The sequence below is a fragment of the Branchiostoma lanceolatum genome, chromosome 9 (assembly GCF_035083965.1).
Source record: "Branchiostoma lanceolatum isolate klBraLanc5 chromosome 9, klBraLanc5.hap2, whole genome shotgun sequence".
Taxonomy (NCBI): Eukaryota; Metazoa; Chordata; class Leptocardii; order Amphioxiformes; family Branchiostomatidae; genus Branchiostoma; species Branchiostoma lanceolatum.
The window spans coordinates 8,430,687-8,447,926 of NC_089730.1; the positions used below are offsets into that span (position 1 = coordinate 8,430,687).

The 17,240-nt window shown below is 40.9% G+C and overlaps 1 protein-coding gene and 1 long non-coding RNA gene across 8 annotated transcripts in view; both read left to right on the forward strand.

Annotated features, from left to right (window-relative positions):
• The window catches only part of LOC136442578 (pre-B-cell leukemia transcription factor 1-like), a 58,566-nt gene that overhangs the window by 12,590 nt on the left and 28,736 nt on the right, over positions 1–17,240 (forward strand). Inside the window, exon 1 of one of the 7 annotated variants that reach the window (XM_066439511.1) lies at positions 2,341–2,407. The exons of the other annotated variants lie outside the window; for them this stretch is intronic. Within the exon in view, the coding sequence (XP_066295608.1) occupies positions 2,356–2,407 (52 nt within the window). The 5' untranslated portion in view covers positions 2,341–2,355. Of the gene's footprint in view, positions 1–2,340; positions 2,408–17,240 lie in introns of those variants that run through there. 7 annotated transcript variants of the gene reach the window in all.
• LOC136441864 (uncharacterized) lies at positions 6,148–8,247 on the forward strand. Its single transcript, XR_010756939.1, has 2 exons — positions 6,148–6,846; positions 7,498–8,247. It is a non-coding gene; the product is annotated as an uncharacterized lncRNA (long non-coding RNA).

Genomic DNA, 17,240 nt, shown 5'->3' on the forward strand with positions numbered 1-17,240 from the left:
ACCATTCCGGAAAATGTCAGAAAAATGTCATATCGTTCGCATGTTTGTCACCTCTGGCAGTCGCAATGTTTCACCAGATTGGGGGGGACTTGAAAGACATAATGAAAGGCCACCAACGCATTTTTTTCTGGTTTCTTTCATGGTGTGAGGAAGAGACATTAATCTCTGATTGCAGTTCTTTTGATCTTGCACCAGAAAGACTAACAGGTGATGATACTTTGCATATTCAATATTTGCCCATATTTTGTCGGGTAAGGTGTTATTTGAACCTTGTTGATAACACACACCAGATAAACATTCAATAAATTTTTAAGAGCTACATGCAACAACCCTTCCCAAAACGTCGGTAAATATGTCAGTGTAATGAAGGCCCGTAAAATTTTGATTTATTTATAGGTTGACTCTGAGCTGCCAACTAGGTCTGGCATGGCAACCATCTGGCTGTGAGATGTCAGCCCAGCGGGAGGGGGGCCAAGCACCCTGGTCAAGTTACAGGGTGAAAAGTTCAGTGTCTTGAACTAAAACTGATCCTTATCACCGAATGCGCCATCTTGGTGAAAATCAAGACTTCCTGAGATTTCTTGATAACTCCCAGACAATATGTGTGCTGTCGTAAGGCCTCAGAATTGATGTGGGACCTATCATTATCACCATTAAAGACCAGAGGTTGTGTAACTCTCCGGAGGTGAAAAGTTCAGCAAGTAGCCATGATGGGATGTTTATTTGACCCTCAAGACAACCTTGCCCATCTCTATGTTTGTTAGTCTTAGCTCACAAGCCTGCTCGGTTGACAGTTCTAGGGGAAGGAGTAAGAAGTGTTTTGGGGTGGTTTCAGTTTCAAGACAAGGAGATCTTTCTGAAGGTTACTGGTAGTATCTGATGACTCAGAGCCGCTGGTATCCCAAGATGCACCAGGAGAGTAGGTGAGAAGCCCTGAGGGTTCCCAGGCTGTCTCAGCAGGGAGTTTGGCACCTGAGAGATCCATCTCTTCCCTCAGGGCACTGGTTCTCTTCTGGGTCAAAAGTTCACCATGCTGCATACCACTTAATCAGGTCCACTTAAAGAAGGCCCCCCCCAATCAGGAGTGTCCCCTTTCAGATAGGTGTGCCTGGAAAGGGAAAGAGAATTTGGGATGCACAGATCCAATTTTGACAGGTCAGTGCCCCTGCTGACCCAGTCATGCAGACAGACAGGTACTGAGAGTTCACAGGGGAACTTGGGTTCATGTATCCATGGCTCCAATTATTCAGCACATGTGGAGTCCTGGAATGACCTAAATCGCTTAGTGGATTCAAGGGAGTGTGTTTTCCAGGGTTCTCCTTATACATGATGATGTTTGGTAAAGTGAAAAAGGCAACAGAACATTAGGAACATTCAGCCATTACTGATATCTTATATGTGTTGATAGATACTATTGGAAATTAGAGAGCTCCAGAAAGTTTGGGGAAAACTAGTACGTCAATACAACAGAGATCTCTTTTTCAGTGCTATGGTAAACACTTTGGACATAAGAGGAATTTGGGCCAATATGGTTCAAAGGTCAAGCAATACAACCTGATTTGTTGACTCTACATGCATCCCTACTACTGACCAATGGGAGTGGAGTATAGATTTTGCGTGGGAGGTAGCCTTATTATTGCAACTGTTACATGTATCGAAATATGTTTTTCCCAATATTACGAATAGTCCTTTGAATGACCCTCTTTCTTGCATGCTTGTGAAATATTTAGAAGAACCTCCTTTCAGGGATTACATTTGGATTTATGAGGATAGAGACTACATTTGGTGAGACGTTTTTACACCATGAAAACATAACGACACTGGTACAATTTGTCCTACTGTCATCCTGCCTCCTCCAAAAGCACGCTTGGCATATCAATCCAATATCACCACCTATAGACCAACTGTGTGCATCCTCCTCCTCCTGCGCTACAGTCTGTCTCTGTCACTGGCTGTAAGGGAAAGACAAATGATGCTGCCATCTCCTGGCCTCTGCCTGCTGTCAGTCTGAGGGAGTGGGAGAGATACAGGGAGTACCCATCCTGTCCTGTGACATGTCACCCAGAGAAGACTGATGTAGCCACACTCTGTCCCCCTGCCCTTTCGCTAGTGTGTAGGGAGGGCTCCAAGCCACCATGCCATCTTCAGTGTCACCCCTAGTGACAGGCGTTACACAGCAAAATGTCAGGAGAGATTATGTTCAAAATACGTGTCATGTGTTGTTAGCAGATTGCATGAAATTTTAGGGTCGCTTTCAAGCATTATCGTTGACAATGGATACCATTAAATAAGAAGTTGACAAAGAAATTATGTACTTGACCCATGTCAAAACTGCTCTTTTTCTACCTTAAACCCATGCTACACAATCATCGATGTCCTCTGATCTGTTCAGGAGGCATTTGGACATGTGAGTCATTGACAATATTTATCTTCCTAAGATTGTTACAAAAGAAACTTTCGTTTTTGATTGATAAACATTGCAAAAAAAATGCTCCGTACCCTAAGAAACCCTGTGCCTGTGGTAGTCATTTGAAAAAAAAGACTGTCTATTTTTCAATTTTGATTGATAAACATTGCAAAAAGATGCTTTATATGCTAAGAAACCTTGTGACATTCATTTGAAAAAGAAGACCATCTATTTTTCTCTCATCCTGCTTTGATTGATTTATGAGCTCTCTACAGTATACAAATACCTTGTCTGATCAGACGCCCAATATTTCACCTACTGGTAATAGACTATTAGTCCTGCTGTGATTGAAGGATTGTAAACAGACAATTATTTGTGAATTTTCTAACCAGAGTGCCGTTACCAGCTGGGCTCTATATGCACACTCACTCCTGGTTCTCAAAACAAACAACAAACTGTTTCTGTTTGTGGATGTTCTAAATTGACCACTGCCTTTAGCCTTGTCAGGAGAGAGGAAAAAGCGAGGAGCTATCAATCTGGTTTAGAAGGGTGGTAAATAGCACTGGTCAATTGTTTGTAATCTGCCCAATTTCAAACAATAGCTGTGGTCATTTATCAGGAGGCATTGGCCACTTAGCCACTGTGGCCTGTGGTTTGTACTCAGGCCCTCCATTGGCTGACCACTGCTAATTAGAGGGGACAGTTGTGGTGACTGTTTTATGCAGTAGTGTTTGTGATTGGACGGTTAATTTGTCAGTTTATCAAATGTCCAATCCATTTGTGTCCATATCACTGCTACAGCTTGAGCGAGCATAAATCAATCTTCATTGTACAAATTTTAAAAAGAATTTCCTCCTGGTACAAAGAGAAATCCTCCACCCAGTTTCTTCCAAACATGTCTATGTTTACAAATACAACCTAGCAAAGATTATAGCTTATGTTTGTTTATATTTAAGTTAAATATCATCAGATCGTGAACCCCTTTGGTTTGTGTATATTAGGTACTTCTCTACCCAAACTGAATGTGTTTTGTTAAGTTATAACACCAGCTTTGTTAGTTTCCTTCCCTGTCAGGAATGATCTCAGAGGTGTATGACAGATACGCTGTCAGAATTTCCAGGCCCCGTGCTTATTTACCTTCCCCGAAAAATGGGTTGGCGAAGGATTTCTAGCCGGAAAAACTTGCCAGCCTACCTGGCTCCTAGCTTTCCGCAGGGCCATTAATTTCAGTGGTAATTTCACCCAAGCCTGGAGTGGAATCTGCTCTGAACTCCCAGGCTAGATTTGTCAATGTCCAAGCCAAAGCTCATGAGGTCTCTCATTCTGGCCTAAGGGATTAGGAAATGGCACATAGCAACCTTGGAAATGAGAGGGTAGTGGTTGCCAGAAGCTCTCAGCTGGCTTATTTGGTGCTTCATGCTTTGCGGTAGATATCTTGCGGGCATCTTGAAATAACGCCACCCATGCAAAAAAGGGTCTATATTTTTCCCTACTGATTTTATTCACATTTGCCGACAGAATGCTAAGACTCTGTTTTCATTTCGGGCACAGTATATATCCGGGATAGGTTTACATCTATAGTATTGAAATGTGTGTGTTCTGTTGAAACCCACATTAGATACTACGGTATATGTCATACTAACTAACTAAGCCATCACATAACTCTGGGCTCACAGCTTGCTCGAGCTCTCTTCTGTCATTTGACGACAGTGCTATGTGCAGTCCTCTTATCAGGCAAGAGTGTGCCTACCTTGTGTTTACTGTGTAAATCTTTGCAGTCTGGGGTTCAAGGTGACTATTCTAAGCACCCCCTGTATTGTCTCAGCTTGTAATAAGTAACAAGGTCCTCTAATATAAAAGGTAGAGATTGCCGGGCATGTACCCCATAAACCGTTATCTAGAGAGTCCTACGTAATTCTATCTACGGTAGTGCGGACCCTTGAGTGCTTGAGGAGTTGTAAAATGTCTTCTCGGGATCCTTCACCTTGTAAAACTGTGAGAAGTATCCAATGGGGGTATTTCATTATCAGCGTGCAATACGGGCCCTAATGAGTAGGGTAAATAATAGGTAACCAGGTGAAATGTAGTTTGGTGGAGTTTGTGTGCTTTCCCAATCAGCGGTCGGCCCAGGTGGGCAGTTTTGCCAATAAGCACCTGTCTCAAATACTGTAAATACATTTAAGTTCGCATGGTTTTTATTTTGTGCTAAGGCAAAAATGGAGTGTTCGCGGTGGTGTTAAGTTCGCTGCAGCGCTATTGTCACATACTGCTACAGTATTGGACGAAAATGTTGCGCGGTGGTTTTAACTTCGCTGTGAAACAGTCGCTGCGAAAACCGTGAACATAAAACAAGTGCGAACATTTCTGCATTTACAGTAGTAGCAAAGCGTGGGTGAACTGTTCAGGACAATCTCAAGAATTTCTAGTAGGAGGAACTCTATAGTCAAGATATGATATTATCAGATTTTAGACAAGCCATAAATTTTTATGAGCTTCGTTACTTTGAGTTTGTTCTTCGACTTTGTTTACGAACAAATGCCACAGCACTAGTTGTAAGATATTGTATGATGTGACAGAGACAATGTACCTTGGCACCGATTCCTTGTCTATATCAGTATATGAGTATTTGGTTACCGGTATACAATTTTGTCATCAAACTGCCAATACAGTATTTTTGTTTTTATTCCATTGGTGTTTCTATCGCTTTCATATATATATATATATAATTCTTTTCCTTCGCCACTGTACTTTGAAGAATAGAAAAAAGAAATAGAGGAAAAGATGTAAGTTGAATTGATGTAGAAACAGCTATACAGGCCAGGGTGCCACACGTACTAATTGCAAACAATGTTTGTGTAGCTTTGTTGTCCTCCAACCATTCTCCGGTTATCTGGTGTTTCCCGAATGGTGTAAAAAGGAAGTGTTTGACCCAAACTAACACGTCTTTTGGTGGGTTTGATTGACGTCGGGTTAAACATTGTTGCCACCGGCCTGACCAGTAAACAAGAGGTTGGAGAATTGTGGCTGTCCCAGCTGACGGGGCGACACAGCACAACAATGGCAGCAGGGAGGTGGGAGGTCGAGGCGAGGCAGAAGGTCCCGACGTGAGCTGGATCGCAAATTGCCTCGGATTGACTGGCAGGGACCAATCAGAGGATGACGCTTGGGGTCACGTGACGGCGAACTTGTACTTGATTTATGGCCCGTTCGGCAGCGCTTATCGACCTCATGGCGGTTTTTCTGCCAGAGAAGGAGAAAGACCTCCTGTATATGGTGATGTGCCTTCGCGACAGATAAATAAACCATACAGCCGACAAGAGGATACATTTGGTTCACAATGTAAAGAAATAGCTAAATGTCTGCAGTCAAATTACGGTGAATATTCTCGGGCCATGATTCACGTTTTGCGTGTTGGAAACGGTTACATGTCGGTTTTCTTTTGTCTGCTCAAGGTCCCGGAGCATGTAATTATATTCGTCATTGAAAGAAGAAAATCATACCTATTGGAATGGGAGAGAGAAGGGAAAATTGCAACAATGCTATTCTATATAGTAGAAGAATATTTCAAAAGACATAGTAGGCCCTGAGTGAAGGTTTAATGGTAAAATGTGTATAAACACTACTATCAGCTAAGTCAGTCACAATAACATGTTTTTGGAAACTAGAGAAAATTGTTCCCAGTATGAAAATGTCATTTTGAAACATGAAATATCATATCTGTTATAGCATGTATTAGCCTTTATGTAGGGGTGGCGCACAGACCGAAATTTATTCTCCGGGCCCGTCAAAACCGAAAAATGAGCCAAATTCAAGGCGTACGATCTGATACATAACGGTCAAAAATCGCTTACATTTTTATATCAGTAGTTGAAGAAGGTTCTTAACTCAATATCTGTGAAAGATTTACTAAAATACCGTCAACCATAAGCGAGAAATCGCCCATCGGGTTACGCGCGTTTCGCCCTCGGGAGCAGGCGGACCCACTTCCCGGTCACGCACTTGGGGAGGGCCGGCTCCGCTCCGGTCCAAATACGGAGCGTTACGTCACTCGTAAACAAGAAAGATAGTCGCCAATTTGTAGCCAACATTACGAGCTTCAACTTGATGTAAGTGGCCAGCTTGTGCGACTTCCATGGGTGAAAATATTCACATTTTAATCTTTCAAATCGAAATTGCGGACGATGGTACCCTTTAAAAAATTTTTAGCCACTTATATCGTGGGAAAATTCAAGAGATTGTCGTTATTTTGGTACCAAATTCGCATATATTCGAGCCATGGTGGGTTCCGAAATCGGCTCATACTTTTACTATTGCGAGCCAGTTTTGGGAATGAAGCAAGATGGCGGCCGGCGGCCCGGGCGCTACCAACCGCTGTAGTTCGGAGCCGATTACGTCGGCATCGGGCCAAAATACGGACACTTCTACCACCCAAATGCCAGGTAATGTCTTTTTCCAAGTCTTTACGTAGTTTTATGTGGGTTTTGGGGTATTTTTATGTCAAATTTGGCCGCATGATTAACGGTAAACACTGTTGTTTTTGTATGCCGCATGCCGGTAGCTCAAATGATTTGAATTTGCCGTTTTTACGTGGATTTTCGTGCCAGTGGTTGCATGTATGATTACTATGAATCATTTTCAACGCCCTGTGAACGCATTTGGTTCCTGTTTTTTTTGCTAGTGCCGTAATCTAAACTTAAAATGCAGAAAACTGTACTTGCTATCCTCACCTTCTGCTGTCACTGCTAGGGGGAGGGGGGCGGCGGGGATGCCCAGCTGCCCTCTACTCGAGTCGTAGTTTCCGTTGTAATTTATTTTATTGAGTAAAAGTATAAACCTCACTTAACAGAACTATGCTGGTCTGTCAATTTTATTAAGTTGTTACATTTATAATGAATGATAGCCTTTATTATTGTATGCAATTACTAGTACTACTTAGTATACTAGTATATGTATGATAGCTAATGGAGGAAATACCGGTAAACCGTAAATACCCAAGTATCCAAGTTTCATATTTATCTCATCATAGATTGTTTGAAATTTGTGTCTGCCATGTGCATGTAATATATATGACGTTTTCTCTTTTGACACAGGAATGAAGAGAGTGAAGAGGAGGAAAGTGATAAAGACCCAACAGACATGACAGAACTGCCAGTGAAACAGAAGACGAGACTAGATATTCTATTTGCCGTTAATAACTTTGTAGTTTTGGTACATAAAGAGAGTGAACTTCAGTAACTTCTACCCCTAGTAGTGATCAGCATGTGTGTGTCTAGGTTATCTCAGCTGGATAGAAAAACCATACAAAAGTAGATTTAGCTTTTGTAGTTGATTCAACTGTACTGTAGAAATAGTTCCAGACCGGAGAAGCAATGTCCACCTGTTCCATGATCCAGTTGTCTGATTACCGTAAAATTAAAATGTAATACATGTACAATACAATAAATACTGTGCCACGCAACTGCCCTGCAACAAGAAAACGAAGTCCTGCAGTGAAAAAAGGGGAAGAAATTAAATGAGTGCTGGATATTGAATTGTCGGACCAATATTGCAGATTGTACGATGAATGATATCGGTGTGTACAAATGTAAATATATAGCATTGGGTAATACATGTAGTTCATTATTTCTGGATCAGATTATATTTTTGAGGCTAGATTTGAAATCAGCATGTGTCTAAACCTCTATGTACCAAGTTTTTTTCTTTTATCTTCAAGTATAGGGAAGATATGGAAAGTTCGCATATTTAATTAGCGGACGCGCATCACATTACCTCAGGAAATCAATTATTCATCATAATTCATAATTTCTGAAGCAAATATGTATATTTCGTGGCCTTATTTAGATTCAGCATGTTACAGAGCCCATGTATGCCAAGTTGTTTCCTTGTATATTGTACGGTTACAGAGATATCGCAATCTTGCATATTTAATTAGCCGACTTAGTCTCTGCACGCTAAGATGTCCTGTTCCCATGTCCATTTTTCCCCACTTTTGGTGATATTTTGATATGAGAAATCTAAAGAAATGATGAAGGCAGAGCTACAAGCTTTAATGGCCTATTAATATCATTATAAATAAAGAGAATGCAGCTTATTTGGTGCTTCTATTGTGAATTGTTACTGAGTTATGACAGTTTTAAGATATTACATTTCAACGTTTTTTACGGATTCCGGAGAATTTGAGGACTAATTCTCAGACCTTTGATGGGCCGTAACTCGCTAACGGTATGTCCAATTTTGTTGAAACAAAAACCATTCTGTTTCTTTCACAAATACCTATCAGATGACACCAAGTTTAAAAAGATATGAAGAGTTTGAAATTTTTGTGTACTACCCCTACTTTATGAAGAAATATGTTTTTTCTGTTGAAAGATGACTAGTACGAAGATGGTGTAACATCACTGTTGCTGAATTCATTGATAGTCAGATAGGATTAGACTTGTTTTCTAGAGTGACCTTTCTAGTGATGAATAGGCTGATGGGCGAATATTCTGATGGGTTCCTCATCAGCAGGATCTGTGGAGCTAATGTAGCTGAAGGTTTAGAGTCCGTACGACTTTGGGGCAGCTCGCATTATTAACGTTCCGACCTTAGCCATTAATTTACTCTCTTTGCTTTCGGCTTATGTAGCAGTAACTAAGTTGGACTAACATTAATCAAGGTTCCCAAATGCTTGTCTGTTTACATGTCCATGTAAAAAGAAGCATTTATAAGTTTACTTTTAGTTTTGGGACAAATTTGAGCATTCTTTAACTAAAAAGAGTACAAGCAACACCTATGCTGCTTCTGATGATGATATTCTGTCATTTCATAATATCAATTTTTTTAGAACTCAAGTGACTGATGGACTTTATTTAGTGCAAATTATTTTTAGGTCATGTCTGTAGGAATTGTCTGCACCGAGGAGTGATTTACAATTACCTGTTGTCATTTGTAGGGGTGTGATGCCCTTCAGGTTGATAAATGTATGAAGGACAGATAAGTTATTCATTAAATCATCCATCATAGCAGAAGCCAGAGGCTAAAACTGAGAAGGAGTTGAGCAACCCCCCTCCCACTGTGAAAATGCATCTTCAGTGTCTACCGTCTAAACCAGTACTGTAAATTGTGGATCTAAAAAGTGGCTATTCCTAAACAACAGCAAACAAAACCACTCTATTAAGAATTTTGAAAGATTGTAGGGAGATTCTGTAAAAGGTAACAGCCACGTTAGGTTCAGTGTTATTTGCTGATATGATATGGGAGAATATTGAAGCAGTTTTACGGAGAAGTCACTTTAATTGCAAGCCCCGCAATGGACCAAGTTGAGCAGCAAAGCAGTCCGCACTAATGCCTACTCCTGCATTTTTTATCAGTCATCAGAAGTAATGCCAAGTAAAGCCTTTTTTATTTCCGGGCTGAACATCTTTTTCCAATCTATCACGATGAAGTGACCTTAATCCCCACCTTTCGATCATGTGACTGGTTGATTTAGATCCAGTCCGGACTCCCAGGATGGAAGGGAAATCTGCATTTTCGCCTCGGCGGAAATCTCATTATGAACATTTTGTCCTTCTATCTGCCGGTGTCATCGCTTCATTTGCAGATGCCATCTTTCTTCAGGGCCCAGGAGGCAGGGCTTGGTGACAACGCCGTTTGATGAACTACTAGGTTAAAATGATTCATCTTTCGATTTTCCCTCTGCTGACATTGAATGTGGCACAAGTTTTGAGGCAGCACATTTCTCTGCCAATCAGTTGTAGGCTTCAATTTCATGAGAATTCGTCGCTTTAAAAAAAATGTAAATTGTCGTTCAGTGTTCTCCCTCGCCCGATCCCAGAAGCCAATGTTAGCTTTGGTAATGGGAAAACGATATTGCCGCAGGACCATAGAACCAATTTGATGGCAATGCAATCTCACTGATACGTCTAGCTCCGCAATAAATGCTCAGCACTCCCATCTTTCTTGCGACATTTCATATCTTCGGTCGCTCCGTCTTGGATAATAGCCTTTCAAACTGTATGCAATTTCGAGTCATAAATCCTGGAAGATTCGGCAATAAAGTTTAGCACGTTCCATTTTTCTCCGGATGTTCCGCGGCTCGCTTTTCACCGTCATTGACTTTGAAGTATGGCGTTGGCATTGTAGGGAGATCAGCTGACCAATTGGAAAGCAATCTGATCTCATAAATATATAGGGCTTAGCAATAAGTGTCAAAGCGACCAATTCTTCTTTCGACAGTTGATATTTCCAGCTTCACTTATCAGTGTGGATAATGCCATCCCCTGTCGGCTATATCCTGGCTAAGCCTTTCTTCATAAGGGTGTTGCCTATTGATAGCGGAATTATAAGCCAATGCATCAATTGATAAAGCCACATCGTACACTGCTAATCCATCAACATCCCCCAGTTCAATACGCGCAGCCTCCTTTGTCTACTCCCCAATATACTGTCTTACCAAGATTGCATTTTTGCTGGATGGCAGAAGTAGCTCTTTACCAGGCTAGGGTCCTTGGGGTCAGGGGCAAGCTATTTCATCAAGTAAGGGAGCCCAAATTGTATTATCTGGTGAAAAAGACTAATGACCCCTGCGGAAAAATCAATTGTTGGGAGAAATGGGGCTGTAACTGTTGTATGGCTGATATTGCTCCCCGGCTTGGTTAGGAAGGAGCAAGGATCAGGATTAAGCAAGGATTAGATGTGAAGTGGGGTTGCCGACCCTTTCCACATTCATTGTCAGAAGGTGTCAGAAGTTTGAAACAGATGAGCACAACTTCAAGGCTGCAGAAAGCCGGTACAGTTGGCTGAGAAAGTCTTAGAATGGAAGATACCTGCAAGTTAAAACACTTGTTTCGAGCTCCAGATGAGGTTTTTCTATGATTTAACCAATCTGCTCACAGAGAACGATCAGGTTATTTTATCGGCCCTAGACTGATTTCTTAGAAAACCCGTTTCTTTTAAACAGAAGGTCACTTTACCTAACCAATAGCTAAACATAGACATGCTGCCCTTTCAGCGTAGCTAACATGTATGTCACCATTCAGATGAACTGTCTACAAATGACTAGATTACCAGTAAATGTGTTTGTCAAAAATATCCAAAAAATAGTTACTGAAGCGACTGGATAAAATTTTGAAACATCTGCTATCTTTCGTCATTGAATAAAGGAATTAAAAAGGAAAACCAGGTTTTATACAAGTATATGGCAAACTCTAGTCTAGTCAGCAATTTCAAAATTGCCATCATATAATAGTTTTCCAATTCCTTCCCCTTTCCTGATAATAGTCTGTCTTGGCAAAGTTAGGCAGCAAAAAGACTGCAATATCAAAATGCTTACGAGAGACTGATGTGAAGGCTAGCACTTGGGCCTGGTGTTTTAGTTGTTAAGCAGAGGTCATTCAGTACAGACCACATGAAAGGCAGGTGGTCAATACGCAGGGTTTAACCCTAAGTCTCTACAATCTGAAGGGGAATATGGTTTTCGGAAGCTAAATGCCTGAAAATCCCCTACTGCTTAAGACGTTGGTGAAAAATATAACAGCTGTAACTTTCAATGAGGAAAAATTGTGTGTTTGCTTCAATGTTTTTGGTGGTATGTCAGAATTCTATGGTGTATAGTTGGTGAAAAATACAACATTTAACTTTCAAAGGAAAGGAATTGTGCATTTGCTTCCCTGTGTTTGTTAGTATGTCAGAAAATTCTATCTTGTATTGTTGTCTATATAATAATGATATTGCTAAGCTTTGAGAATACCATGATGTATTTTTATCTATAATGATATTGCCAAGCTTTGAAAATTCTATGGTGCAGTTTTTTGTTCGTAATGAAATTACCAAGCTTCGAGAATACTACGTATGGTGTATTTTTATCTATATTGATATTGCCAAGCTTTGAAAATTCTATGGTGCAATTTTTTGTTCATAATGATATTGCCAAGATTTGAGAATACTATGGTGTTCTATTTTTTGTTCATAATGATATTTCCAAGCTTAATAACCAGAAGATGTGATTCTAAATTGTATTTTGCTGCCACATCCGATGATTGTTTCCCGTCCACTCTCTGTGATCCTGTCCAATAAAGCTCTCAGCCGGCTGGGAAGGTGTGATAGCAGTAATGGCGATGCCCTATCTCAGTCCAATACTATTTGCCTCTCCAGATAAGGGCTGGGCTAAATGATGTTACCCCTTATTGCTGCGCCATTTCCTACCGCTAATGGTGCGGTAATATGGCTCGGATTTAAGGCTCGGGTAATTATGACCCTTTGCTTTAAAACTTCATGGCATGTTATGGATTTTATAGATTTTTCGGCCAGCATTGATGGGAATTTACAGGGCGTCACGTGACACTCTGTCGCTACGCTCCAAATGTTTTACATTGTGAAGGTCCCTAGACTCTATGCTGAAGTTAAAGTACCACTGGTTGAACAATATCATGGCAAGAATTGAATGATAATTATCGAAAAAATCACCGCTAATGTCTATGTTAGAAATGAATAGTTGATCAAAAAAAGTCAAAGAATCCCAGTAATAAAACATGTCAAAAAATATAAAAAGCAATGTTATATAGGGAGGCGCAAGCCTGGTCTATGGATTATTTTTCTCTAAAAATGATTTAAATGTAGTTGATGCAAAAGAGGTAATAAGTAAACATGGAATAAAAGAAGAAAACATTGCACAAACTGTTTTACAAAATACCCTTGGATACCTGATTAAGAATGTGAATCCAGAAAGTTTGTAATTTCATTATTCAAGCTATACATAATAGCAAGGATTTGTCCACCACCAAATAGCCTGTTGGCGGGGGCGAAAATTGAATTTTTATTAATAGGTCGTAATACATCATCAGCAGTTCATTGTCACCCCAAATGGAAAGCAATTACCTGGTGGACATTGATGAACTTTCCATCAGGTCCCCCATCTCCAGAAATGGGAGACCTTATTGGCAACCAATTTGTCGGAAATGAGGTCGCAGGGAGATAGTGTTTGACCACACGATTTTAGATGCAGTCCAGCCAACTTATTCTACAAGAAAGAAGAATTTGTCCACAGAAATCTTATGATTTTACTGTATATTACAAAAATTACTTGGAAACATAAACTTACTAGAAAATTATTGGCGATCAGAGAAACAAATCAGCTGAATATCTCTTTTCATCTTTTGTGAAGATTAGATGAATCAAACGAAAGTCTTTTTATAACTTACATTTTGTGATTCTAGCTTTTTATTGGTCCTTTTCTTATAGTTATACTATTTTTTATAGTCCAAGTTACTTATCCCAATAGCCAGAGAATTTCTGCCAACATTCCCACATGCCGCGCGGGATTAGAACTATATTGGCCAGGAGTAACACACAAATCCGCCTCGGCATGAGGTGAGATTGGAACAGGGGGCCTTTAGCTCTATCAGTAATTTTCTCAGGCAGATGTGTGGATAGGAACATTTCCGACATGCCTGTGGCTTCTAATATAAAGCCCAATCATCCCACACCAGCCAAGGTATGCTATCCCAGCTTTTCTCAAAAGTATTTCGTGTGGCCCTAGGACTAACCAGATGTAGATTGCACATAGTTAAAATCTGCACAGGTGAATTCAGAAATCCCCATAGCAGATACGAATACATACCTCGGGTAACAATCACGGTATGAAGCAAACCAGGGCCTAGATTGGCCACCTGTTTTCTCTACCTTGGACCCCATTTATTATAGCGCATGTGACTGCACTTTGCTCTTTGCTTGTAGAATTCCGCAGTCGTGGCCAAGCATGTGCTGCCCTTGACAAAAACATGAAAATCTGTGTGAAAATTGCTATCTTTCAAAAATGTATTGAAGTTCTAAATACCGTAGTAAGGTACATGTACCTGTTGCCGATCTTAATGCTATGAAGTGTTCACTAACATTAAACTGTTAAGACGGCTGTATACATTAGGTAACCAACATTAAGGACCTAAGCCAAATGTTTGTCTTAAATGCTTCAGTTTCCACTGCAATGCTATTATCTCGGTTAATGCATATCCCTCCTCATGCAATTTGCTGCGATGTTAATTGTCTGAAAACACAGCCCTCATTTGGCCGTGTCCCCGGAGGTACGGAATATCTAGTTAGATGGGTGCCTGGTGGCCTGAATTTTCATTATGATCCGCCGCATCTGCTGAGCACAGCTTCATTAGTGGTTTAATTGGTCGCTGGGCTTTGACTCCAGCAGTCTAGCTTGATTTGTTATGGAAATGCATAGCACACTCCGAAACTCCTAGCCCATTAGAATTCTGGCTGCACAAGCAAGGATACAAGCTCTGTTTTTGCCTTGGCAGAGGTAGTAATGTTTTTGTTACCAGACACTGAGGTAGTGAGATACTGTTTTGGTTGGTGTATTACAGGTTTTGTCATCAGTCAATCGCATTGTCAAAAGATTTGAATTTTTCCTTTTCTTATTTGTTTTCCTCTGTAGGTCTTTCTAAGAAAAACAAGAGAGAAAATTTTGGGAAAGATCTGATCTAAAGAGATTTGTAAAGAGCTCTTTTTGCAATATTTTCTTAAATCCAGGTCCTAGCCTTTTTGCGAATCTTCACACTTGTCGCAATCCTGTCCAGGCCCAATCTAACTAGTATGCAAGAAAGCTACTGAAAGTAAAAGTTTTGCTGTTTGGCCAAGATTATAAGGTTGTTTTTACCACCATGATAGTCAAACTATTTTCTTTACTGCACATATACTTGTAAACCTTTTCTGAATGTGTCAGAATTTCCAAATGAATGCTGCAAGGAAACATAATTCTTACTGTCACCTAAATGTTATGAGTAAAGGGATGGGAAGCTAATCCCACATCAGTGTAGCTCATTCTGATGATCCCCAAGTTTATGGAGTCCCTGATTGCTCCTCCCATCTTTAATGGACTCCTATCATTGTTGTGCCTTTGAGTCTATCACGACCCTCGGTGGACACCACCTCTATTGATCTGTTTCTTCAAGGTCTTTTAGAGCAGGCTGTTAAACCAATAGGTGGATGGGAATCAATGGTTGGCATTTTTGGAGGTCCACATCGCTTCTCTCTGTCAGCCATCTGTGGTTTTTATTGAGTTGCTAATTACTGGGCGGCCTTTTGTATGAGTAGGGGACCCTGGGTGTGCATAGCTGACCCAGGCATGACCCCGCCACACTATGGGGTTAGAGAGGCTAGGGGAGGGCACAGGCATCACCGTGGAAACCCACAATCAGAAATATCAGGAATTTTTCAGCTGGTTACGGGATGATAAGAAGAATATGTAGAATTGTCGGTTATCTTTTCTATGCTTCTAAAAAAGAGCTGGCGTGACAGAAATGTGCTTGAGGGGTCAAGACAAGGCTGTAGGAGTCAGGAAGGGCAGTCTCATGCATGGCTTCTCGGCTTTGTGTCCAGACCACAAAGTCATTGTCAGCAGATCTTTCACGAGAAAGGAATGGGTTTGCCGGGTTCTTGAAACGCCACCAGCAGAAAAGGTTTTCACAATGGCGGCGGTAAAACGGTTGACTGAATCTCGTTTTAGACCCTGATAGTTGTCACTGTTAAAACTTTCATAGACTGCGACATGAAAATGAAATTGCTATAAATGGACCTCTGGGAATTGGTTTCGGAGAATAAAATCATTTCATGTTTTGTTTGACATCAATCGCCTTATTTGGCGACCTTTCCTGAAGGACAAAGTATCACACAAACAATGGCGTTGTTGCGTCTATTGTTAGGAGGCACGGTGGATGCAGGCATGTTCTTTATTTAGCGTTTGGGAGAATACCACTGTGGTAAACTGTCAGGCACCCTTCAGAGAGTTTGATTTAAATCACCCACTCTACTAACTAGATATTTGTCCACTTACACTTAACTCCTCCTCTAATCAGGCAAATTTACTGTGGAAAAAAATCACATCACAGATAGCAGTTGATGTAGAGGGGAGGTCAGCTAGTGTCAGACATGGTCAGCCCTTGTCTGGACAGTGAATAAAAGTGGGTAATCCCTCTCCTAAGGGGCATTTGTGGCCAATTCTGTCCGCCCCACGGTTCCCATTTTATTTAATTTTTCGGTGAGAAAATTCAGTACGCCAAGACTTATCGACCCCAGTTGCCATGGCGATCCATTGTGGCGGATAAAGACCTTTCCATCCAATTACTGAGGTGCAGCTTGGTGGGAATATCATGATGGCTAATAACCAAAATTAGCACACCAGGCACAGAGGTGGAGGTATCCTTCCCTACAACAAAAAAGGTCACCTTCTGCTTGGCAGAGAGATAGTCAGAGAGAGGGAAAAACAGGGCGGCAGACTTCGTTGACCTTAAACAGGCTGAGATTGTTTCGTCGGCATTCCCGTAGCTCAGCAACTCTCCGCTCAAAGATACCTGAAGAGTCTTGGTTATCATAAGTAGTCTCTTGACTTGAAAGAGGGGAAAGTGATATGATAACACGGCTGATTACATGCACTATGCACGCACGCAAAGATTTCTACCATCCTGCACAAGTTTTGGTTGAACGCTACCATGTTGGGAAAAGTCTCATTTTGTTTCAGAGTAAGACAGGATGCTCAAAAGTAAATATTCATTCTGATTCTCATACTCATAGTCATACCATTACTGTATCGATAATATTTGCAAACATGCACTTCATGTTATTGGCGCTATTTTGTAAAAACAAAAACGCTTCTTGGATTTCCCTCTTTCTCAGTTTATAGAAAGCCGGCACATCTCCATTGTGGAACCATGTTCTGAAATTGACAAGTTGCTGGGATAATCTCCGATTTAATCCACTAGTGGGGGATAAGGATTTGCTCTAAGTATACATGGGGAATCAGGTGGGAAGTGCTTGGTGTTTCCTGTCTGCTTGTGTCAAGTGACCTCCT